Consider the following 26,600-nt stretch of genomic DNA (forward strand, 5'->3'; position numbering starts at 1 on the left):
CTGTTAATCAAGAATTTCTAGATGCCAGCTTTGCTACAAGTTTGATGATGTGGACTGTGAGCACAGTCTTCATCCTCCTTCACTAATACACTAAATTGGACACAACCTTACAAAAAAACAAGTTTTTTGCCTCTTTCTTAATAGTGCTTGCATTAGAGAGGCATTGGTTTTCATTTAAAATCTTTTAATTTAGTTTATTCCCACATTTTGAAAAATTATAATTAAGTTATTGAATTACTTGATCTTATAGGTGAAAAATTATATGAAATAAAAATTATAGAAGAAACCCATAAACAAGAAATCAGTCGTCTGCAAAAAAGATTACAGTGGTATGCCGAAAATCAGGAACTTCTAGATAAAGATGCAGTTCGGCTTAAAGAAGCAAATGAAGAAATTGAGAAGCTGAAACTTGAGGTAACAGATCATTTCAGAATGTATTTCTATAGAAGAACCCTGTTATCCTCAACACTTCTTCATAGACTTGTGTCATTGAATCAATATACTTGAAATTCTTTTAATTACAGTGTCGGGTGGACTTTGGTTTGTGTTTATTTGTGTAGTCTATTTTAGATTAAGAATACAGGCAGCTCTCTGTATCCACAAGTTCCCTATCCAGCAGATTCATTCAACCATGGATTAAAAATATTCAGAGAAAACAGAATGTCTAAAAGCAGAATTTGCTGCACAGTGGCAGCTATTTTCATAGCATTTACATTGTTTTAGGTATTACAAATAATCTAGAGATGATTTAAAGTATACAGGAAAAAAGTGAAAGTTGGTCAGTCATGTCTGATGCGACCCCATGGACTGTATGTGCCCTGCCAGGCTCCTCTGTCCATGGACTTCTCCAGGCGAAAATACTGGAGCTTGCTATTTCCTTCTCCAAGGGACCTTCCCAACCCAGGGATTGAGCCCAAATCTCCTGCATTGTGGGCAGATTCTTTACTATCTGAGCCACCAGGGAAGCCCAATGTAGAGATGATTTAAAGTTTACAGGAGTTACATGAAAACTCTACACCATTTTATACAAGGGGCTTAAGCATCCTTGGATCTTAGTATCTGTGGGGATTGGGAACCAGTACCTGGCCCACCCCCTCCCATTACCAGGGCATGATGATAAATCCAAGCTCCTTATCACAGCCTGTGAGGTTCCCCACGTGGTCTGGATGCACCCTGCCTCTCCAGCCCTATCTGTACTGCCCTTCCCCAGTCACTCTCCTCCAACCACAGCGGACCTCCCTCTGCTTCCCTAGCATGCTGTCACTTTGGCCTGAAGAGACCTGGCCTGCATTCTTCCCGTGTCTCACTGTTTGTTTCAGCTCTGATTTCTACTCCCCAGAAAGATCTTCCTGACCTCTTTATCTAATATAGCTACTAGTCCTGCCCCCCTGACTCTTTCTTTCTCATTCTTTCACTTTATTTTCTTTGTAGTACTTGTTATGCTCAGAAGTTACTGATTTACTTCATTAGCTCATCAGAGCTCTCCTTCCATTAGGACATAAGGCCCGTGAAAGCAGGCGTCTGGCTTGTCTTGTTTGCTCTCTGGGTCTCCAGCACAGCGCCCTGAAATGAACTCCCATCACGCTTCCCTCTTGAGGTCTCCCTGCTGTATTTCAAGCATATGTCTCTCAACATGGTCTTTCCTTATTGGTAGGTTGAGAAGCTGAAAGCTGAATCTGGAAATCCATCCATCCAGCAGAAGATACGTTTAAAAGAAAAAGCAGCTGATACCAAAAAAATTCAGGATCTAGAGCGACAGGTATGTGTTCAGGGTAAATTTTCATTAAGATATTTTATATACAGTGCATTTTTGTTTTTTGTTTTAGAAGCTTCTATACAGTGTAGTCAGCTTGCAAGCTTTTAGTGTTATTCACTCATTTTAATATAGAACTGCCTCTGCTTTCAACTTTGAATACAGTATTCAGAGTAACAATTTATAAAAGCAGGAAACAAAATCATTTTATATAATCTGCAGTTCTATGAAGAAAGAAATTTTTAAAGTCATGTCTCGTTAGGTGGTAGATCTACTGATGAAAGGTTGTTTGCATCCCAACTCTGTTTGACATCCAGGACGAAAGAAACAGAACTTTGACACTCGGGGTGTAGAGCTAGGATCCTTTCTCCTGAAGAAGGATAGGTGAGAGAGGAGGGCAGGGTAGGAGACCCTTCAGTTGGGAGTGTGTTAGTAGCGCTTGGGAAGTCTTGTGGGACGCTCTGGAAACCAAACATCCAGCCTCCCAGAGAGCTGGCCACAACTTTGAGCTCTTGCTCACACTATTTGTGTGTGTGCACAGTCAGTCATGTCCAACTCTTTGTATAGTGACGCTTATTAGGATAAAGTTTTTTCATTTTCATTGAAATAGTTACTTTGTAAGCAGGAATACTAATTAACTTTTCCTTAAGTTTTTAAAACCTTCTGTAATGTAGTGTTTGTATTCATAACTAAATATTAAAATTAGAACTTCAGCCCTGTTCATAAGGACACATCATGCTGTAGTTGTGACACTTAGATACACAGCTATTATTCCATCACAAACCTGAAACTGTGAGGTCATCGCTGGGCTGAATATCATCCCCATTTTAGAAGAAGAAGAAGGAAAACTGGGCAAAAAATTAGCTTTGTTAATTTTACAGGACCTGTTAGATTAAAAGGTATGATTTGGTAGTTTGGTTCAGTGGCCACAAAAGGAGGAAGGAGGTGGTTTGAAGAGCTAGAAATATTCTGAAATAACTATCGTCCAGGATTGTTTGACTTTTTTCCCCCAGTGCTTAAGACTTAGATTAGCCCACATAGAAGAGGCCATCCAGAATTGTGAGAAAAGACCAAAGGAACCACTTCTGCACTAGATGACTTAATTTTAAGAGAATACTGTGGAACCAAACATATAAGAGTAAAAAAATAAAACAGCTTAAAAACAAAATTAAGGTTTGAAATGGTGACGCGTATTGACAGCAGTACAACATTTATAAAAGTAACCTCCCTCTTTTACTAGCACTTTCATTAAAAATTTATTGGTTTATCGGATTAGAGCTTCCTAACATATTATGCATTAATATTTTGTATAGTTTGCTACAGGTGCATTTCAAATCCTACTCTCTTCCCATGAGCAGATGTTTCTATCCTAATGATTGTTCTTAATATATATTTTATAATCAAGGTATATCACAATATATTCAGAATCATTTTGAGCTGCATTCTGAAATAGTTTATAGAATAAAACATCCTTTTTTCTAAATAGTACATAAGGAAAAGTGGGGCTAATTGTATGCATGTTAATAGTCAAAATTTCAGGTTATGTGCATTCATTCATGCTTATTTAATGGTATATTCAGTAGTTTAATTTCCAGTGAGATTTTTTTTTAATTGTATAATAGAGCCGCACTGATAACAGTGACCAAAGAAGAATATTAAAAAGCCAGATTAAAGAAGATAGAAATGAAATTAGTTTTCCACCAGAAATGTAGTATACATTTTAAAATATCAAAATCAGATTGAAAACACTGTTTAACATTTGAATGAATGTATTAATTATAGACATGTTAAATCCATTTTTAAAAACTAGTTTCTTTTTTAATTTATATTTTAGTTGAAGGATAATTGCTTTATAGAATTTTGTTGTTTTCTGCCAAATATGGTCTCTTTTTAATATACATAGAATGAATGTATATATGTGTATACCTTTATATGCTTACATCTAATCTAGATTTTTAATACCAGAGGAAGCAAAACTGAAAATTTTGCAGATGAAATTATCAGTATTTATATCTGGATATATTCCACTTGACATCTGTGTACATTTATGTACATATCGATGTACGTATCTGTGTACATTTATGAGTGTGGAAGCAGTCTTCAGTTATGGAAATATTTGCTGTTAACTTTGCAAATGGTGTTACCTTTAAGAACCTACTCCAAGCCAGGCTTCAGCAATATGTGAACCGTGAATTTGCAGATGTTCAAGCTGGTTTTAGAAAAGGCAGAGGAACCAGAGATCAAATTGCCAGCATCTGCTGGATCATCAAAAAAGCAAGAGAGTTCTAGAAAAATGTCTATTTCTGCTTTATTGATTATGCCAAAGCCTTTGACTGTGTGAATCACAATAAACTGTGGAAAATTCTGAAAGTGATGGGAATACCAGACCACCTGACCTGCCTCTTGAGAAGCCTATATGCAGGTCAGGAAGCAACAGTTAGAACTGGACATGGAACAACAGACTAGTTCAAAATAGGAAAAGGAGTACGTCAAGGCTGTATATTGGCACCCTGCTTATTTAACTTATATGCAGAGTACATTCTGAGAAACGCTGGACTGGAAGAAGCACAAGCTGGAATCAAGATTGGCAGGAGAAATATCAATAACCTCAGATATGCAGATGACACCACCCTTATGGCAGGAAGTGAAGAGGAACTAAAAAGCCTCTTGATGAAAGTGAAAGAGGAAGTGAGAAAGTTGGCTTAAAGCTCAACATTCAGAAAACGAAGATCATGGCATCTGGTCCCATCACTTCATGGGAAATAGATGGGGAAACAGTGGAAACAATGTCAGACTTTATTTTGGGGGGCCCCAAATCACTGTAGATGGTGATTGCAACCATGAAATTAAAAGACGCTTACTCCTTGGAAGGAAAGTTATGACCAACCTAGATAGCATGTTCAAAAGCAGAGATATTACTTTGCCAACAAAGGTTGGTCTAGTCAAGGCTATGGTTTTTCCTGTGGTCATGTATGAATGTGAGAGTTGGACTGTAAAGAAGGCTGAGCGCCGAAGAATTGATGCTTTTGAACTGTGGTGTTGGAGAAGACTCTTGAGAGTCCCTTGGACTGCAAGGAGATCCAACCAGTCCATCCTAAAGGAGACCAGTCCTGGGTGTTCATTGGAAGGACTGATGCTGAGGCTGAAACTCCAATACTTTGGCCACCTCATGTGAAGAATTGACTCATTGGAAAAGACCCTAATGCTGAGAGGGATTGGGGGCAGGAGGAGAAGGGGACGACAGAGGATGAGATGGTTGGATGGCATCACCGACTCGACGGACATGAGTTTGGGTGAACTCTGGGAGTTGGTGATGGACAGGGAGGCCTGGTGTGCTGCAATTCATGGAATCACAAAGAGTCAGACATGACTGAGCGACTGAACTGAACTGAAGGACTAATAGTCTAGGAACAGGATTTGGAAAGGTGGTTTTTGAGACCAGATCATAATAAAACCATTATCAGGCCCACTTCACATGCTGGCCACTCTGCTTGTCACTGAGATAAATGTCATCTGATCCTCACTTAATTGCATGAACACCATGAAATCAGTATTGTTTTCTTCCTGTTTTACCAGTGAGGTAGAGATTTAGATTGAGGAGTATAATAGGAAGTCACAAGATCTATTTCAAATAAATATAAGAGGGTTTCTGTAAATTAATCAATTAAATTAGACATTATACTCTAGTGTTTTTTAATCAGATAATCTAGATTTGAAATTTGAAACTTGTGTTACTGTACATTTGATTCAGTCTTGAGATGTAATATAAACATCTCTTTGAAATCTAAACATGGCTAATATAATCTAAATGTGTGCATTAAACTGCTTAATTTTAATATATTTGTGACTTTAAATGCATACTACAATATTTCACTAGGTTAAGGAAATGGAAGGAATTCTAAAGAGACGATACCCCAATTCTTTGCCAGCTTTAATACTGGCTGCATCAGCAGCTGGTGATATAGCAGATAGAAATACAGTGGAGTTTATGGAAAAAAGGATAAAAAAACTAGAAGCTGATCTGGAGGGCAGAGATGAAGAAGCAAAGAAAAGCCTTCGTACCATGGAACAGCAGTTTCAGAAAATGAAGGTAAGTGCCAGGTTAGCCATGGAGGTGGGATCTGAGGTGTGCCATGGGAGCTGAGAGCTTCTTAGAATGAGACAGAAGAGTATGTCTTGGGGTAGGGCAGTGGGGAGCGGTGCAGAGACCAAATAGAGAAATGAATTCCAACCCCTCCCTTTTGATCTGTCTAAATTTTCCCAACTTTTTCCTTTTTCCAGTCCGTATCTCATCCCACTTCTGCCCCTGCTCATTTTTGGCCGCTTCTTCCTTTCATTTCTGATTCCCAGTGCATATCAAGTGTTCAGTTGCCTTCGCATGTGCTCTTCCTTCTTCTGAAATAGCCCAGTTTCCACTTATCCCCAAATTCACACACACCCCTCAAAGCTGAACTTGAATGTGCTCTCTCTCTGCCGTCTTCTCCCCCTCCCTCAAGGCCTCCAGACACACTCTGGTACCTCATCCCCTCTGCCGTGTGTTCATAGGCCCGTTACCAGTTACCACAGGACATTGAAACTTGGCATGTCTCTCTCACCAGGCTATGAACTGTTTCAACACAGGAACTCAATTTGTAGGGTCTGACGCAGTGCCGGCAGTTGTAGCTCAGTAAATATTCATTGAATGAATGAACAAAATTCTTATCATGCCTCCCTCCTTGGCCTGGACTGTTAGGTTATTTTGTTAATTTAGCTCTAGTATGCAAATTCTAGTCTGACTTCGGTGAAATTTCTAAATTGATGTTAAGCCGTTGAAAATGTGCTATTTCTTATAGACGTTAGTATCCCCGACTGCTTTGCCTATTTATCCTCAGGGAGAATAGTTTGTCAATTTGCATAGAGAAGGGTACACAGTAATGGTGAGACTTAAAATAAGTTTTAGAATACGAAAATGTGTGATTGAATGTTATGAAACAACATACAGCATTATGAAATTATATAACATATATTGAGAATATGTAATGGAATGCCCATCAAAGATTAGGACTTCAACACATTTGACTGACTCAAGGAGCATGGATTTGGAGGCATCAGAATATATGGTGGGTCCCTGAATGAAGGAAAAGGCAGAGCCTGGGAGAGTTCAGGGCTTCGGTAACTAATGAAGCATTTAGCAGCGGTCTGTTGTTGCATGGATTCTTTTCTGCAGATTCAGTATGAGCAGAGACTGGAGGAACAGGAGCAGTTACTTGCTTGCAAATTGAAGGAGGCAGCCCAGAACCAACAGGACAACTCCTCAAGGGCTAAAGCACTGGAGAAGGAACTGGATGATGTTAAGGAAGCCCATCAGATTACCATAAGAAATCTTGAAGCTGAAATAGATGTTCTTAAACATCAGAATGCTGAATTGGAACTCAAGAAGACTGAGAAGGATGATAAAGATTTCCAGTCCATAGAGTTCCAGGTGGAGCAGGCTCACTCTAAAGCTAAACTGGTCAGGCTCAATGAGGAGCTGGCTGCAAAGGGGAGAGAGATACAGGACCTTTCCAAAACTGTGGAGCGACTTCAGAAGGAGAGGAGAAAGATGCTCTCTAACCAGCACTCTAAGGCTCGAGAGGAAATGACTGCCAAAAGGGTGAAGAAAGATGGTTTGTACGCTGGCAAAGGAAATGCTGACTCCTCTGGAACCCTAGAGGGCAAACTTTACCAACCACATTCTTTTACTGATTCCCACGTTTCAGAGGTTTTACAAGAAAACTGCAGATTGAAAAATGAAGTGGCGAGATTAACTGTGGAGGGGAATGAGCTGAAGATGAAATCTGAAGCTACAGTGAATCAATTTGAAAACACCATGAAAAGGTAAAAAAAAAAATGAATTTGTCAGTATGTAGGGACATAGAAAGAAAAATTTAAAAATCTTAAGATGTATTTCCCTGGGTAATTAGTTTGACCCTGAACTAAATTTATAAACCAAAATTTAAGAACCTGTATAACATGGCATTTCTTATCCAGGAGATCTTCCCCGACCCCATGGATCGAACCTGGTTCTCCCACATTGCAGGCAGATTCTTTACCATCTGAGCCACCAGGGAAGCCCCTTGAACCAAATTCACAAGACAAATTTTAAGAAGCTGTATAACATGGCTAAGTGTAGATCTGTTTAAGGGTTGGATTTCCTACCTGTTGCAAGCTGAGATTCTCATGAACTGAAATCTTCATGTGAACCCCATCCTTCCTGCCCAGTCTTGTCTCTCTGCACATATCCAAATGGTGTTAGTAAGCTGACCCATCTCTATAAATTTATGGTTGTGGTAGGCAGATGGCTGTCAGAAAATAGCTCCTGTTAAAACCACTTGATATCCTATGAGGAAATGGTGCTCTTTTCCAAAATAACTCTTCAAATTAATCTTGTTGTCACATCAGTTCATACCTTGAAGAACTTCTCTACTTAATCCCTTTCTTTCTCAGAATCTCCAAGAACCATCTCCTGTCTCTCTCCTCTGAGCCTTCTTACAGGCTCACATCTTTTTCACCCAATCAAACCAAGTTCTTGTCCTCTTTCTGCCTTTCAGGACCAGATTTCCCACAGGTCGCCCCTCGTATTTCCGCCTGACTTGCTCTAAGCATGGTCTGATCCTCACACTGTTGATGTTGGTCTCTGGAGAACGTTTCTCAGTCAGTGGAGTTTTCTCCGTTAACACTGTGGAGACAGTATGGATTGCACTGCTTTTCCTGAAAGGGTTTCCTCTCAGTCTCCATGATGTACCAGCTCTCACTAAAGCTCCTTTTCTGCTGCTTTTAAGTGACTCCTGAATCTTTTTCATTCTCCTGCCTCAAAAATCTGACTTTGTTACAAAGTTGGCTTTTGACTGTTCTCTGCTCCTTCTTTGCTAAACTCATCATTCTTTATGGCTTCTATGAACCTGACTCCTAGATTTTACTTTTCAAGTCTTATTTTCTTCCCTGAGTTCAGATGTTAAATCTGAAAATTTGCTGGATTGTTCCTCTTGGAATCAGTAATATTTCAATTTTTTTTCCTCTTTTTTACATGTAAAGTAATCCCCCCTTCCAGCATCCCTGTCTGTGTCTGTGACCATACTTTTTCAATTTCCAGGCCCAGCTTTACCACCTTTATTCCTTGGGTTGACGGTCTGTGGGGTGCTTCCTTATAATACTTATTTTCCTTTCTTCCTCCTTTTATTAGTGTGGCACACTTGGTTTACTAGGCAGTTGGCCCACCCTGATCTCCCCGATTTCAGTTTCTGCCTCCCCTGATCATCTTGCTTAAAAACCATTAATATTCTTTAGTACTCCTGTGTCTGAATCACTGTCCTCCAGTGACTCCCAACTTTCCCAAACGTCAAGACTAAATTTCTGTCCCTGGCATCTCAAGTCCCATCACCATTCTAATCGTGCTCTATCAAGAGTTGTGTTACTTGCCAAGTTTCTTCCTTGCCGTTTGCTCATTCACGTTTCATTTTCTAGGAAAAATATTACCCAGAGCTTCTTAGAAATTTCCTGCTCCCACCTCCAACTCCTGTATAACTTATGTACCAAGAAAGCACTGTCATACACCACCTTACAGCTTCTTGAGAACTGATGTAAGATTATACTTCTTTTGCAACTTGTAGGCAATAATAGGTCTGAATATGAAGTTCAACGTAAGGTTTAGAGTGTATAAAACGTGTAGTAAATGTTTGTGAAGCAACATACTAATTATGAAGTTATATAACATATTGAGAATATATAACATTATGCCCTTCAGAGATTAGAATTTCAATACACTTGACTAGGGCTTCCCACATGTCTCAATAGTAAAGAATTCACCTGCCACTCCAGGAGACACAGGTTTGATCCCTAGGTTGGGATATGCCCTGGAAAAGGGAAGGGCAACTGACTCCAGTGTTCTTGCCTGGGAAATCCCACAGACAGAGGAGCCTGGCGGGCTATAATCCATGGGGTCGCAAAGAGTTGGACACACACACACACCTGACTAAATTAAGGAACACAGAGTTGGAAGCATCAGAATGAGTAGTGAGTGCCTGAATGAAGGAAGAGATAGGACCTGGCAGAGTGCAGGGAGAATAAGCAGAAGAAGCACCTAACAAATGCTTATTGACTGATAGGCAGCCGTATCACTTCCAAATTGAAACCTTGACTCTTTGTCCTGAATATGGTAGTAGTAATGAAGCCAGTTGAAAAGAATCGTGTTGTTTAGTCATTCAGTCACGTCTGACTCTCTGCGACCCCATGGACTGCAGCACACCAGGCTTCCCTGTCCTTCACTATCTCCTGGAGTTTGCTCAGATTCATGTCCATTGAGCCGGTGATGCCATCCAACCATCTCATCCTCTGTCATCCCCTTCTTCTCCTGCCCTCCATCTTTCCCAGTATCAGGGTCTTTTCAAATGAGTCAGCTCTTCACATCAGGTGGCCAAAGTATTGGAGCTTCAGCATCAGTCCTTCCAATGAATATTCAGGGTTGATTTCTTTTACGATTGACTGGTTTGATTTCTTTGTTGTCTAAGAGACTCTGAAGAGTCTTCTCCAGCACCATAGTTTGAAAGCATCAGTTCTTTGGCGCTCAGCCTTCTTTATGGTCCAACTCTCACATCTATACGATACTACTGGAAAAACCATAGCTTTGACTATCTGGACCTTTGTCAGCAAAGTGACATCTCCAAAGATAATTTAAAATTCAGATTTTCCTGTAAATTTTCCTAGACATAATTTTTTAGTGTTGTTAGTCTGTTTCTTAGATAGCTCTGAACTGGAGATGTGAAAAGTAACCTCTCTTCTTTTGGCTGTTTTTTACTATAGCTCAGTTATATCATGGGTACTTTAGACTTTTATGCTTGTCCTAGGACCCTAATAACAGTGTTTCAGTGAAGAAGTATTCATATAGTCAAATAAGCAACTGATGTGTTTGTTTATAGTTTGGGAATTGCCATATTAATAAGTATCAACAGTGATTGCTAAATATCTGCTTTCAATAAAATTGTGTCATTTTTTAATAATTTTTCCAATAATAGAGGAAATGTTTATCTGTAAGAAATGTCCCGCTTTTTAGTCATAACTTTGCCATTTACTGAACTGCCGCTGAATGCATAAATTTTGTCACAGAGACAAATGAGCAGTCTCTCACATTTAATGGTCCAATTAGGTTCAGACTACCTTATGTCCTAAGAATTACCATAAAGATCATTTTATTCGCACAACCTGGAGCTAGCTGTGAAGTTATGCGTGGGCCAAAAACTGGTGAGTGTTGCCTAGAGACAAAGCATTTGAGAATCTAAAGAATTGGGGCAGTAAATCTGAATTTATTTTAACAGGTAAAATAACAAGCTCTTTGCCTTAAATCCAGACAACATTTAGAGCCTTTGTTTCTCTCAAAGTGCCCCAGGCTGGTGGTGGTGTCCAGCTCTGCTGGGCTCAAACCCCAGCTCTACAATTTACTGACCTAGGACCGCAGATGTATCACTCTTTCCCGCACTCAAGTTTGCCTTTATAAAACTGAGTAAATAAGAGCAAGCTCACGGAGTGGCTGTAAGAATTCCTAGGCAGTAATGTCCAAAGCACCGAGCACAGCGCAGTAGATACTGGTGCCTTCTCTCCGTTTGCTTCTTTAATCTCCAGGCTTATACTGTTTATTGGCTAACTGAATTAGAGGTTGAAGAACCACTTTTATGTGTGGTTTTCTTTAATTTGCTCTAAAGATTCAAGGAAGAGACTGCAGCACACATCACATCTCTCAAAGCATCTCATCAGAGGGAAGTAGAGAAACTCCTTTGCCAAAATGCAGTTGAAAATTCTTCTTCCAAAGTAGCTGAACTAAATCGTAAAATAGCAACTCAGGAGGTAGGTGACTTTAATAAACTTTGACTGGAATGTGATTTTTTTTTTTTCAAGATCGTTGCCAATGTATCTGGAAGTACTTAACTTCACTGCTTGAGGTTGGTGATAGAAATGAGAAATTATCATTGCTTTTTTTTTTAATAGGAGTTGACACCCTTACCATACATGTGTTTAACTATTCAGCTTTACTGTTATACATCTAAATAAGTGTTTTTGCAATTTTGTCCCTATATTTCTCAAATAGTCTTTCTCCTAAGTGGGTTGTAATAAGTGGTTCAGGGATAAATTGAATGTGATTAGGACCTTAGCACTTGAGCCTGTGTTGAACCATCTCCCTTCACCCGAAGTCCAAACTGACAAGTCACTCTTCTTTCCTGTTTTGCATTAAATAATATTTCCTAGCCATTCAGGCACGGGGGATAAAGTAATGAACAGAGACATGTACATAATTCTAGTCAATATGAAGCATAGTCATCTGAGAATTATGACAGGGCGTGCTGACGGTTCATCTGCATTTCCTCAAGGGTGTTGTTCTTCTTGGATAGTATATATGTTAGCTTCTGATATTTACCAGTGTCAGCTATGTGGCCTGTCTTCTATGACTTTTGAAAATTGAAAAAAAATCATTAAAAGAGAACTTTCAACTTACTTTCAAATGAGGTATCTAAGAAAAAAGAAAAGAAAGCAAATATGGCAAAACACTAGCAGTGGATAATTCAAGTTGAAGAATATATGAGTGTTCCATGTGCCCTTCATCTTTTCTGTAGGTTTTAATTCTAAAAACCAAGCTGGGTAGAGGGGGGTACTTCAAGAAATAATTCTCTCATGACCACCTCTCCCACCCATAATAATTTAACAGCATCTTCATTAAAAAGAAATCCATCAGTTGTAGAAGTTTGAGCATGGACAAGATATGAGATATGAAATTACTGTAAATTTTCTTTTATGTAAAAACACTATTGTTAGATTCAGGCAATTTTAAAATAGGATCCTTTTAATTTGTTTAACACATACAAAGGTCATTAGTTCACTTTCCTATATTTTTCAAATGTTCATGGAAAAACGTGACTAACACAGTACTGCTAACATAATTTCCTAGGTACTTATAAAACATTTTCAAAATCAAGTCAATGAGCTGCAGAGTAAGCAAGAGTCTCTTGTAGTTTCTCAAGTTCGAGAAGAAATCCTACAGAAAGAGGTAAGAAATAGCCAAAGTATTGGGCTAACTAACATAAGCTTCTCAGCCATTTCAATCATATAGTCCTGCATAATTTTTTAATTTAAATGTACAAATGGAGATAACTCAGAAATGTCTGTCATGTCAAGAAAATATTAATATGTCCCCATATGAAGCTCAAATACCAATTAAATTATTTATGTTTATATTTTTTAAGATTTTCTGGGGAGTGGGGAAATGGGGCAGGTTTGGTTTGGTTGTTTTGATTTTTTAGGAGGTAAAATTGTATAGTTAAGGCCATTTCTGCAATAAGTAGTAAGATTATTTAGTTAAGAAAAAGGTAAGTAAATCATTATGACAGTAATGCTGGATCATCAAGAACAATACCATTACAGGAAATAGGGCTTTCTGGAAACTCACCATTTTGACTACTCTGAGATCCTTTTGATTCTAGAAAGTATGAAAAGTCAGATAAACTGTGCATTCTGTTCTTTGAAGCTTATACATCATTTTTAAAAAATTATTCGAGGGCTTATTAAATCACATGATAAAAGTAAAACTTAAAACTGAATTGCATCATGGAAAAATTAATGTAAACTACTCCACAGTCACACAACTATCCACTTAAACATCTTGTTCTAGGAGCTGAAGGACTGTAGTTGAACACTCTGTATACTTTTCACTGTTGAAAATATACATAAACTTCGTTGTATAAGTAATAAACTTACAGAACCTCACAGACCTGAAGTAACATTTTTAGGAAAGCAGTAAAAGGAAATACATGTTCATGTTTGCCAGATGAAGAGGAAGATCAATTTTGGTCAAGTTACCGTGTTCTTAGTTTGGAAATAGCTAAATATTTTGAAAATAGAAAAGCTGTAACACATGATTTCCAAGCCTGTTTAACTAGAAGACTAAGGAAATCACTTCGTTTCCTGAATAAAGCTAATGACAATCCGCCTTTTGATATGGACTGTACTTACAATAGCTGTTTTACAGAGCTTATTTATCCCACCTCTAATAACCCTCTAAAGGTCCTCTCTGATGGCCTGTGTGTTATGAACCATTTCGTCTCAGGCCAGTGGGAACATGAACCGTTTCTAGCCTGTGTAAGCTCCAGGAATTGCTCAGATTACTGTTTGTAGTGACTCCAAAATTGCCTCCAGCCAACACACTAGGTCGCCATAGAGCTCATCTTGTTTGTTTCCCCTCTCTCATGAATTGCAGTCCTGCAGTGCCATTAGCCAATGCTTGAAAATCGTTGTCTCATATATTGACTGGATTCTCTGGGTGTTTAAGAAATGTGTTGCTGTCGTGTACTGCACCATGGCCTCGAGTGACACACTGTGTATGTATCAAAAGTGGTGAATTCTGGTTTTTGACTGCTTGATTTTTAAAGCAGTTTCATAGAGCTATAAGAAAACACTGAGTAATTTCAATTTTTTCAACATAGTTCAAGTCAGTTGTTGGACCTTTTTAGGTTCCTTTAATAGTGTCATATTTACCCGGATTTTTTTGTGACCCTTGATTCCCACATTGATTCTCTGTGCATTTGAGTCAGGTTTGCTTTGGCAGAGATGGTTCTTCACCAGTCAGCTCAGCTTGGGTCTCTGGGTGTGTCTGCTGGTCATATCCTTGGCTGCGTTGGGCTTGCTTTCAGGGTCTGTTTTGGGGCAGTGCCACTGCCTGAGCTCTGAAGTTGGGGCAAGAGGGATGCCACTGACAGAGTACAGTTGGGCGGGATTTCTGGTTTGATTTCCATACCTAAGTGAAGCTATTTCCTAGCCTGTATCCACAGTACCAGGGGTGGCTTATGATCACTGTATGGCTAAATGTTTACTTGAACCTACATTTTATAATAGGAGTCAAAATTGTAATAATGATAGTTACTGTTTATTAAGGGTGTCCTATATACTAGGTACTGTTTATGGCACCTCACTCCAGTACTCTTGCCTGGAAAATCCTGTGGACAGAGGAGCCTGGTAGGCTGCAGTCCATGGGGTCGCTACTAGTCAGACACGACTGAGCAACTTCACTTTCACTTTTCACTTTCATGCATTGGAGAAGGAAATGGCAACCCACTCCAATGTTCTTGCCTGGAGAATCCCGGGGACGGGGGAGCCTGGTGGGCCGCCGTCTATGGGGTGGCACAGAGTCGGACACGACTGAAGTGACTTAGCAGTAGCAGTAGGCACTGTTTTAAGTGTTCCGTGTGGTTCTCACAATAACCCAAAAGAGTCAGTACTGTTATTCCCATTTTATACACGAAGAAACTGATGGTAAGAAAAATGAAATAACTTACCTGAGGTGGTGGTGGTTGTTCAGTCCCTAAGTCACGTCCGACTCTTTGTGACCCCATCAACTGCAGCACGCCAGGCTTCCCTGTCCTTCACTATCTCCCTGAGTTTGCTCAAGCTCATATCCATTGAGTCAGTGATGCCGTCCAGCCATCTCATCCTCTGTTGTCCCCTTTTCCTCTTGCCTTCCATCTTTCCCAGCCAATGAGTTGGTTCTCTCATCAGGTGGTTAAAGTAAACTGAGGTTACCAGGCCATAACTGAAATACCAGCATAGGACTCAGGACCTCTGGCTCCAGGTTCAAGGCTCTCGGTTACTTTACTTTTTCACCAGTCCCCTGTCATTGGACATTCAGGTTGTTGCCAGGTTTTTCTGTAGTGTTCAAGGAGCAGGAAGCATTTTTTTTAACCTCACACCTTTCTTTTTTTTTTTAGGTGTTTGGATTATTTAGCAAATGGATATGATAAGAACTTTAGACAGTATACATTTTGGATGTTGTTTGGTCCCAGGAATATTGAGATTTGTGTGTGTGTGTGTGTGTGTGTGTTTTAAAGCAGGAAACACTTTTGATCATGCGTCTTTCCTTATGTATCCAGTTGCCTCCAATGGACATACTCACTAAAAATTCACTAAAATATAAGAATTTTTTTAAAGACTCAACTTTAATTATACTCTTAAAGGTGCTTTGTAAGAGGTACAAATGAAGGAACGTTATCTCTATTCTTTGTCTAGAACCAAGTCTCTGAATTTATGTAATTTACAAACAAATGTTTAATCTTTGAGAGGTGACTCCATTGATTTATTCATGGATGATCATTAAGCACCTACTCTCTGCTGTGCACAGCTGTAGGAGCTAGGAAAACTGAAGAGAACAAAGACAAAATCCCAGTTCTCATGGAGCTTATCCGGAGAAGGCAATGGCACCCCACTCCAGTACTCTTGCCTGGAAAATCCCATGGACGGAGGAGCCTGGTAGGCTGCAGTCCATGGGGTCGCGAAGAGTCAGACACGACTAAGCGACTTCACTTTCACTTTTCACTTTCATGCATTGGAGAAGGAAATGGCAACCCACTCCAGTGTTCTTGCCTGGAGAATCCCAGGGACGGGGTAGCCTGGTGAGCTGCCGTCTATGGGGTCGCAGAGTTGGACACGACTGAAAGCTAAGTTGGACACTTAGCAGCAGCATCAGCATGGAGCTTATATTTTGTTTGGGTAATGAGACCATAAACAAATATAAATTCTGATAAAAAAGATCAACTGAGTCAACATTTGTAAAGTACTTAGCATAGCCCCCAGCCCACAATACTGCCATAACTCATTACTGCTTATCCTTTGAGACTCAGTTCAGACACACCTGCCTCTGATTGAGAATCCTGCAGCCACCTCTCCTTCAGGATACATGTCCCTCACTCATCACCTTACTGTGCACACATCTCTCCACTGCAACATATCATGTCATTCACTCACCTGCTCCTTCCTCTAGACTAGAACTTTCCTGGTGTACCCAGAATGGGTTACCTGTGGTCACAAGATAATGGTGACTGGAAAGGTGGTCTAAAAACAAACTCAGTCAGTTTTCAATCATTAAGATGTTTGTAGAAGATGAAGTGATATTTGACTAATACATGTATGACAGTGCCTCTGACAACTTTCTTAGTTCAATAATCATTGCTTGTTTTGTTTTGGGGTAGTTTTTGTTTGCAGGGGTTTGTTTTTTACAATTTTGTTTTAGACAAGATTTTTTTGCCCACCACTCAACACCATGGCGTGGTATGTACAACATCTTCCCACCCTTTCTGTAAGTCATCCCCATTAAGGTCTGTTTATTTATTTGGTCACTGGTGATATCCAGGATGGCCTACATTTAAACTGTTTAGATTTGCAACTGATTTAATTTGCTTATATTTTCACATTTTTTAAACTAACCTCAGAAGAGTATATTGGGGTTTTTTTTAAGTATTATTGGTGTTTTTAGGTACTAGATGGTTCCTTGTAAAACACAATTGTTAACTTTATCCATTTTCATTTGCTTGTTAATTATTTTTCATTTTGATAACAGTTGGCAGGTTATTGTAATTATATGGTATAAAGAGTGCTATTGCTTTATGAAGTGCAATATAGAGATCCCTCATATCACCTCCATTTCACTCCCTGGTGCCATAAAAATTTTACCTTTTTTTTTCTGGGCCATGACGTGAAAAAGGAGGTGCTGTGCTAGACTGTTACCTCTGTGAGGACAGGGACTGTGCACTCCAGAGCCTAAGACACAGCCAGCACAGAAGCAGTTCAGCACTTACTTATCTCTGTTTATATGTGTATGTTCCCATGCGGAATGAATTATTATAAGTTATAAGATGATAAGAACTAGAAGAGAATTACGAATAGAATTATAGGAGGTTGACATATTTATTCAGCTCTCTGTGTGCTTTAAATGTATTATTTAATCCAAAAAGTAGTCACACTATTAACATATACTTTGTAGCAAAGCTGAATACATCAAAGAAAGTGCCCAACTTAATTTTGAGCACTACAGCCAGCCTGCATACCTAGGAGGGAGAAAGTGGTCCAGTCATCTGGAACCTTTTCAAATATGAGGTCAGTTTAGGGCTAGGATGAGCCTTTACTTTCTGGACCAAAGAAGTGAAATCTATTACTCTAACAACTCCAGATACCTTTGATGTTAACAAGAAGGCTCTGGTCTAAAGAAATTTTATACAAAGAATATGCAGTGAATGGTCTGTCTTCTAATGATTGCCAGTGGAAAATGAATTATTTCCTTGTTATAATTTCCCATTTATTTTATGTCTGTTTTAAAAGATAAATTTATTTACTTTAATTGGAGGCTAATTACTTTACAGTATTGTAGTGGTTTTGCCATACATTGACATGAATGCCCCATATCTCAACTTTAGATTACAAAACTCTTGGAAGAATTGAGAGAAGCCAAAGAAAATCATACACCGGAGATGAAACATTTTATGGTCTTAGAAAAGAAAATCAAACAGATGGAAATGAGACATGAGCAAAGAGAACAGGAGCTTCAGCAGGTAAATTAGTAAATCATATTTACATATTTGTACAGTTCTTCACATTTAAGTACTTCCAGTTTACTATGTTTTTGTCATCCCTAACAGATTACTTCTTTCAGAATGTTTTCATTATATATTGGTTTTATTATAGATAAATGTATACCTTTTAAGAGAAAATAAGACTAATTCTCAAATACGTGAAGATTGGTTTACCTTATATCTAGAAAAATAGAGAAACAGCTTTTGTATTATGTTCTTAATCATTGATGAATGCCTAAAAGATAGGCATTTTACCCTGGGAGTAGAACTCTTGGGAACCATCTTACATATTTAAGTCATTTCAATAAACAGCTGATACAGCTCTGTATCAAAAAAGCAAGACAATCAAACATTGGCAGAAGATCTAAATAGATACTTCGTCAAAGAACATATTCAGATGGCCAAAAAGGAAAGAAAAGATGCTCAGCATCACTAATAACCAAAGAAATGCAAATCAGATCTGCAGTGAGATAGCGCCTCTCACCAGAATGGCCATCATGAAAAAGTGTACACACAGTAAGTGCCGGAAAGGGTGTGGAGAAAAGGGGACTCTCACATGCTGTTAGTGGGAATGTAAATTGGCACAACCACTCTGGAGAACAGTAGGGAGGTTCCTTAAAAAGCTAAACATTGAAATACCATATGACCCAGCAATCCCACTCCTGGGCATATATCTGAAGAAAACCATAATTCAAAAAGCTACATGCACCCCTGTGTTCATTGCAACACTATTTACAATAGCCAAGATAGGGAAGCAACCTAAATGTCCATCAACAGAGGAATGGATAAAGAAGATATGGTACATACATACAATGGAATATTACTCAGCCATAAGAAAGAACAAAGTAATACCATTTGCAACAACACTGATGAACCTAGAGATTATCATACCAAGTGAACCAAGTCAGAGAAAGAAGGATATCTTACTATATTGCTTGTATGTGGAATCTAAAAAAATGATACAAATGAACGTATTTACAAAACAGACTTTCAAAAACAAACTTACGGTTACCAAAGGGGAAATGTGATATAAGAGAGGGATAAATTAGGAGTTGGGGATTACTGTAGGCACACCACTACATATATAACCAATAGGGACCTACTGTATAGCACAGAGAATTCTACTCAATATTCTATAGTAACCTATACAGAAAAAAAATCTGAAAAAGAAAGAATATTTGTATAGGTATGATGAATCACTTTCAGTACACCTGAAACTAACACAACATTATAAATCAACTACTCCAATAAAATTGCAAACTCAGAACTGAGGGCAGCTTCCAAATAGCAAGAAAAACCACAGGTTTAAAGGGTCCCTTTCGCACCTGACTGAAAATACTAAATTTCTTCCATAATTTCAGTTCTGAAAAAAAAACCACAAGACCAAAAAAAATACTACCATGTAGCTTCTTACAAACATCTCTACTAATCTAGGAAGCAAGTGTCCACTAGAAAATGCAAAGGTTTCACTATATGTGGTGCTAGAGCAATCTTTTGACTTCATTGTTCTGTTCTGTTTTCTATTGGAGTAGTTGATTTACAATGTTGTGTTAGTTTCTGGTTTATAGCAAAGTGATTCATTTATACATATACACATACTCTTTTTCAGATTCTAACTGAAGATAAAAATCATATCATCTTAGGCAGGGCTTCCAAGGTGGCACTAGTGGTGAAGAATCTTCCTGCCAATGCAGGGGACACAAGAGACACAGGGTCAATCCCTGGGTGAGAAGATCTCCTGGAGTAGGAAATAGCACCCCACTCCAGTATTCTTGCCTGGAAAATTTCATGGGCAGATGAGCCTGGCAGGCTACAGTCCATGGGACTGCACAGAGTTGGACACGACTAAGCACACACACACATCTCAATCAATATAGAAAAAACATTTAACACAAACACCCATTCTTGATAAAAACTCTCAACAAATTAGTATAAAAATAACATACTTCAACATGATAAAGGCCATATATAACAGGACCACATGTGTGTGTGTTAGTCTCTCAGTCATGTCCAACTCCTTGTGACCCCATGGACTGTAGCCCACCAGACTCCTCTGTCCATGGAATTCTCCAGGCAAGAATACTGGAGTGGGTTGCCTTTCAGTTATCATCAAAATCAATAGTGACAGGTTGGAAGCTTTTCCGCTAAGATCAGAAACAAGAGAAGGATGCTCATTCTCACACTCTTATTCAATATAGTATTAGAAGCCTTAGCCAGAGCAGTCAGGCAAAGAATGAAATTGTCTCTATTTGTGAATGACATTATTTAATATAGAGAAAATCATAAAGAGTCTACCTAAAACCTGCTAGTTAGTCAGCGAATTTAGTAAAGTTCTCTGATACCAAAATTGGTATACAAAAGTCAGTACTGCTTCTATATACTAACAACAAATTATCTGAAGAATAAAATAATTCCATTTATAATAATATCAAAAAGAATAAAATACTTGAAAATTAATCTATCCAAGGAGGTAAAAGATCTGTATGTTGATAACTATAAGGCATCGATGAAAGAAATTAAAGACAAAGGTATTCAGTGTTCATGATTTATAAGAATTGATACTGTAAAATGTCCAAAGCCATCTATAGATTCACTGTGATCTATGTCAAGATTCCAATGGCATTTTTTATACTAATAGAAAAAGCATTCTGAAATTTGTATGGAACCACAAAGACCAGAGTCAAAGCAATCCTAAGGAAGAACAACAAAGCAGGAGGTATCTCCATTTCCTTTTCAAACTATATTACAAAGCTGAGGTAATCAAAACAGTATGGTCCTGGCATTAAAAAGAAACACATAGCCCAAAGGAATAGAATCTAGAACCCAGAAATAAATCCATGTATACATGTTTGATAAGGGAGCCAAGAATACTCAGTGGAGAAAAGACACTTTTCATTATAAATGGTTCTTGGGAAATGTAATATTTACATGCAAAAGACAAACTAGATCCCTGTCTTATACCATTCACAAAAATTACTCTAAATGGATTAAAGACCAGAAACCATAAAATTCTTAGAATAAAACACAGGGTAAAAGTTGGCTGATATGTGTCTTGTCATAGATCCCTTTTGGATGTGACACCTAAAGCACAAGCAACAAAATAAACTGTATAAGCAAATGAGACCACATCAAACTAAAAAAGCATCTGCAAGGAAACAAGGAAATAATCAACACAGGAGGAAATAATCAAGGAAATAATCAACATGATGTAAAGGCAAGCTGTGACTCATACAACTCAATAGCAAAAAAAAAAAAAACTAATTTAAAAACTGGGCAAAGGATCTGAATAGATATTGTTCCAAAGAAGATATTTAAAGGCCCCACAGCTATATGAAAAGGTACTCAACATCACTAATTATGAGGGAAATGCAAGTCAAACCCACATGGGGACATATCAAAAAGAGTATTTGTCTGCTCAGTCGTGTTCGACTCTTTGTGACCCCATGGACTGCAGCACGCTAGGCCTCCCTGTCCATCACCAACTCCCAGAGTTTACCCAAACTCATGTCCGCTGAGTCGGCGATGCCATCCAACCATCTCATCCTCTGTTGTCTGCTTCTCCTCCTGCCTTCAGTTTTCCCAGCATCAGGGTCTTTTCAAATGAGTCAGCTCTCCGCATCAGGTGGCAAAGTAATGGAGCTTCAGCTTCAACATCAGTCCTTCCAATGAACACCCAGGGCTGATCTCCTTTAAGATAGACTGGTTGGATCTCCTTGCAGGGACTCTCAAGAGTCTTCTCCAACACCACAGTTCAAAAGCATCAGTTCTTCGGCACTCAGCTTTCTTTATAGTCCAACTCTCACATCTATACATGCCTACTGGAAAAACTACAGCCTTGACTAGACAGACCTTTGTTGGCAAAGTAGTGTCTCTGCTTTTTAGTATGCTGTCTAGGTTAGTCATAACTTTTGTTCCAAGGAGTTAGCGTCTTTTAATTGTATACCTTAAACTTGTACAATGTTATGTTAGTTATGTCTGAATATGATTGACAAATCATTAAATGCCAAGTTTTAATATATGTGACATCAAAATAATGAATTGAAAATTCATACAGCATTTTGTATTCCCCATAACTCAAGCACCTATTTATACAATGTCTCAAATTCTTTTATTTCATTAATAAATTATGAAATAATTATTCTGTAGCCAGGCAGAATTAAAATTTTTCTTGCAGAGGTTCAGCATGTATAATGTCTGAAAACATTGTTGGTTTTGTTGCCGTAACCAGTTATTTTTTTTATGTCTAGCTTTGTGTGGTTTGTAATGTCTGTGATTAACATTTCCCTTCTGGTAAGGTATTTTATTAATAAAATTATAAGAACAGTATTGTAAGTTACTGGACAAGGTACTTATTTCACAGCTGAAAAAAACTGATCCGCATAAACAAGGCAGTCTAGTATGGGTAGTTAAGAGCAGGAGCCCTGGGGCCAGCCTGCCTGTGTGTGAATTCTAACTCTGCCTTCAGTGGCCTCTTTTTTTTTTACTTTTTTGTGACTCTCTTTCCCTACCTGTTAAATGAAGATGGATATATAGAATATCTCCTAGTGTGTTACAAGATTAAACGTTAACATATGTAAGACTTAAAGCCAAGACTGGCACATGATAGGTATCAACGTATGATTCATTAGTGTTGACATATTGCATTAAAACTGTCTTGATTGCATCTCAAGTACAGTTCTTAAGAACAGGATTTTAGGGACGTCTGAATTCATTCCAGAGTATTAAATGTTTTAAATGGTATCCTGCCCTGCCCCCAACCCAGGCTTAAAATGAAAAACTTTAAACTTAACTCCCTATCAGAATTAGATACTAAAATTCCCACTTACTCTTTGCTTATAAGCCTTTATTGATCCAGTGGGGCCTGTTAGGTAAGGCTCCTCTCCCTCTGCCCCATCCCCTCTGATAACATAGCTTGCCAGATTACCCTTGTCAGCATTGGCCCAGTTGAGCTCCTAGAAGCTGTTCGAGGCTCACTACCCCTGTGATAAACTCTAACAGTAATGTGGTATTTTTAATTTGCAGATAATACAGCAGACACACCAAGTAGTAGAAACCGAGCAAAACAAAGAAATTGAGAAATGGAAAAGACTTGCACAGCTGAAGAATCGGGAGCTGGACAAGTTCCGAACGGAGTTAGATTCGATCTTGGATGTTCTCCGAGAGCTGCACCGGCAGGGGGTGGTCGTGCCAGTTGCTTTGGCAGAAGTGAATGCACCAGAGTATTAGTAGAAACTCACATGTCACGTGACATCACAGAGAGGCCTGGAGATGGTTGGGGTCCCTACAGAAGGAGGCTTTTGAAAAAAGTGTTCCAGTGTGTTGCTGGAACACAACAACATTTCAAAATAAATCATATTTTACCAGCTAGGGGAAAATAAGAGCAGCATTAATGGTGTATTTTACTGGAAAAAATTAGTCATCAACATTTTAAATAATTTACAGACAAGTCCCTTTATGGCAGATGATTAGAATGGTTGATATTTATTGCAAAAGGCCTCACTTACACACCAGCTATGGGAGGAAAACAAAATTGCAGATACTTGGCCATTATTGACTTGGTGTGTATTTCTAATTCTCGCCCAGAAGAACAGCTCCTCTTTCTCACAGAAGCGGGGGGCAGTGTGAGCACAGTGGCTCAGTCACCGGTGTAATGGTGCCTCGGGTTCGTTCTGATGAGAGCTGTAACTTGCGGACAGGTAGTGAGCTCTCGTGTTCTCCCCAATTTCCACTCCTACCTCTAGGTGCCTCATTTTGTACCTGATACAAGGTGCAAGGAATATATCACAAGTAATAGGGGAATTTGATTTATTCACTGTGTATGAATGTCTCAAATGCCAGTCCCTCTTTTGTAACTCTAAGGTGATAAACAGAATGTAACATTTTTACTTCCTTTAAGAAGTAAATATATGTTCACTGAAGAAATTAAAAGCATGCATAAAAGTAGCCAGATTATTCTCTTACTTCACAGTTCGATTTCAAAAGCAGATAGTAGGCACGTGAGATGCTGGTACATGAAAGCTGTAGCTGGGGCTTTCCCTGGTGGCTGCTTTGTTTTCAGATGTTCTGGCTCACTGCTGTCCAATAGGAGGATCCTGTGAGCCCCATGTCACTTTAAACATTTTATAGCCACATTTAAAAAGGGAAGAAGAAACAAATGAATTTTGGTAATTTATGTAATATATCTAAAATAATATAAAAATTGGGATTGTACATTCTTTTTTTATCCTAAGTTTCCAAAATCAGGTAAGTTTTCCATTTATAGCACATCTCAGTTTGAACCAGCCACATTCTAAGTGCCCAGTGACCACGTGCCAGCAAGGCAATTCTACAATAATCATTACAAAGTGAAGTATTTTATAAAGGACATGTGAAGTAGAACTTGGCAAACTTATAGGTATTAAATGTGAAATGTGGAAATTAAATTTAAGGAATACAGTTAATGTCTTGATGTCCAGCATTTGTAATGTCCTTTTCCTGAGGGTAGAAAGCATTAATTATAGTTTGCTATTTTTTTGTGTGTGAAAGAGTTGTAAGTTATAAACTATTTTGGTTATTATTTGAGTGTGTTTTGTATACTTTTTATCTGCAAACCTATTCATTTATAACTGTACCTTCCCTTTGTCTTTTTGACTGACTCTCCATGGGCTACTCATTCTAAGCACAAGCATGGCTGATTCTGAAACACAAGTAGTACAGACATCAAACAGATTATCGGTTCCAGAGAAGGTACATCCTGTTTTGATGAGGACTCCATGTTTTGGAATAAGCTGCACATGTGACGCAGCTTCAATTTCACTTACAGAGTAAAGGTCCGTATGCACTATCAGAACTGTTAGTTACAACCAGAAACCTCAGAGACAATATCTCAGCCCTTAGTTTTTGCACTGAGGGTCTAGGATGAGAACACAGGTGGACACATTTACACCATCTTGACAAAAAGAAAGGCTTTTATGAAAATTCGAACTCCAGAGATTATCAGTTCTCTTCCACCAGTTCTATCCCCTCACAATGTCATAAGACACCTGCATCCACAGGCTTGCCGACCCTCCAGGAAGGGCAAAATTCAAGATTCTGCTCAAGATTCAAGGTTGCTGCTCACACCATTGCTTTTGTGTGAGCAGAGAGGTTTATGATCAGATCTATTACTTGTGAGCCCACAGTATTCCATAATTAGCTCTACCCATGGACCCTCAGAAATCCAGGCTTCAATATTAGGGTTCCATTCCATACTGGAAAAATGCTAAATCAGTGACTAAATACCAAGAAGATGGTGGCCAAACCTAAGGGTGCTAATTGGGGAGGTTCAAAATCTACAGGCACCTTATTTAACAAGTCATTTTAATTTATCCAAGATTAAACACTTATTCAACGTTATTCAATGGCTATCCTACTTTGAAGAACCCATTAGCGATGAATGGGCTTCCCTAATAGCTCAGTTGGTAAAGAATCCACCAGCAATGCAGGAGACCTGGGTTTGATCCCTGGGTTGGGAAGATCCTCTGAAGAAGGGAAAGGCTACCCACTCTAGTATTCCGGCCTGGAGAATTCCATGGACTGTAAAGCACCTGTCCAGCTAGTAGTTCCTGGCCCAAGCCTATTTCCTCCTCTCTCAAGCAAAGTATTGGAAGGACTGATGCTGAAGCTGAAACCAATACTTTGGACAGCTGATGCGAAGAACTGACTCACTGGAAAAGACCCTGATGCTGGGAAAGACTGAAGGCAGGAGAAGGGGACAACAGAGGATGAGATGGTTGGATGGCATCACTGACTCAAAGGACATGAGTTTGAACAAGCTCCAGGAGTTGGTGATAGGGAAGCCTGGCACGTTGCAGTCTATGGGATCACAAAGTCAGATGCGACTGAACTTAAAGCAAAGTAGGTCTGGTTTTGTTGAAAGCTTCAATCACAATCACCTAAATAGTGCAAATAGGAGTTTTTCCCATCAAGGCCTACTTTATAGGACTGTCGTAAGAAATACATTTGAAGAGCAGCATTATCGGGTTCTACAGAGGGAAGGCACCACGTTCCATCAGTGGAATAAAATGGGTTGTGAGTAAATTCAGTAGCAAGAGGCTAGACTTCGTGGGAAAAAGGGTGGGTGGTGGTAATTGTACCAGGTATGCCTCCTTGGAGTACAGAAATGAAGAGGCAAGAACACGGCAGGAATCTGACCCAGTGACCTAGTCTCAGGAAGCCTGCCCTGAACATAAACCCTTTCGGTGGCTTTCCGGTGTCCCCTGCCATAGGGTAATTGATATTACAGTAAGAAGACCTGATGCAGAGGGCCTATGTAACTCCCTGGAGAAAGGTCTGGAAGGAACTTGAATTTGTGAGGCAGGTAAAAGTGGTCATTAGAGAAGACCTGTTTACAGAAGGGTTAAATTGAGCCTGCTCATTGGAGAAGCCTGAGTGGACTGATGATCCTGGTTGGTTTTTTCCCATCAGTGTCAGGA

The 26,600-nt window shown here is 39.0% G+C and overlaps 1 protein-coding gene across 1 annotated transcript in view; it reads left to right on the top strand.

Moving 5' to 3' along the window:
• Positions 1–24,703, top strand: part of CEP162 (centrosomal protein 162) — a 96,022-nt gene extending 71,319 nt beyond the window's left edge. The window contains exons 20-27 of the mRNA XM_069598317.1: positions 251–414; positions 1,655–1,759; positions 5,631–5,843; positions 6,960–7,609; positions 11,467–11,608; positions 12,705–12,803; positions 17,992–18,126; positions 23,170–24,703. Coding sequence (XP_069454418.1) covers positions 251–414; positions 1,655–1,759; positions 5,631–5,843; positions 6,960–7,609; positions 11,467–11,608; positions 12,705–12,803; positions 17,992–18,126; positions 23,170–23,373 — 1,712 coding nt within the window. The 3' untranslated portion in view covers positions 23,374–24,703. The remainder of the gene's footprint in view (positions 1–250; positions 415–1,654; positions 1,760–5,630; positions 5,844–6,959; positions 7,610–11,466; positions 11,609–12,704; positions 12,804–17,991; positions 18,127–23,169) is intronic.
• The last annotated feature ends 1,897 nt before the right edge of the window (positions 24,704–26,600 follow it).

This window comes from Ovis canadensis, chromosome 8 (assembly GCF_042477335.2).
Source record: "Ovis canadensis isolate MfBH-ARS-UI-01 breed Bighorn chromosome 8, ARS-UI_OviCan_v2, whole genome shotgun sequence".
In the NCBI taxonomy this organism is placed as follows: Eukaryota; Metazoa; Chordata; class Mammalia; order Artiodactyla; family Bovidae; genus Ovis; species Ovis canadensis.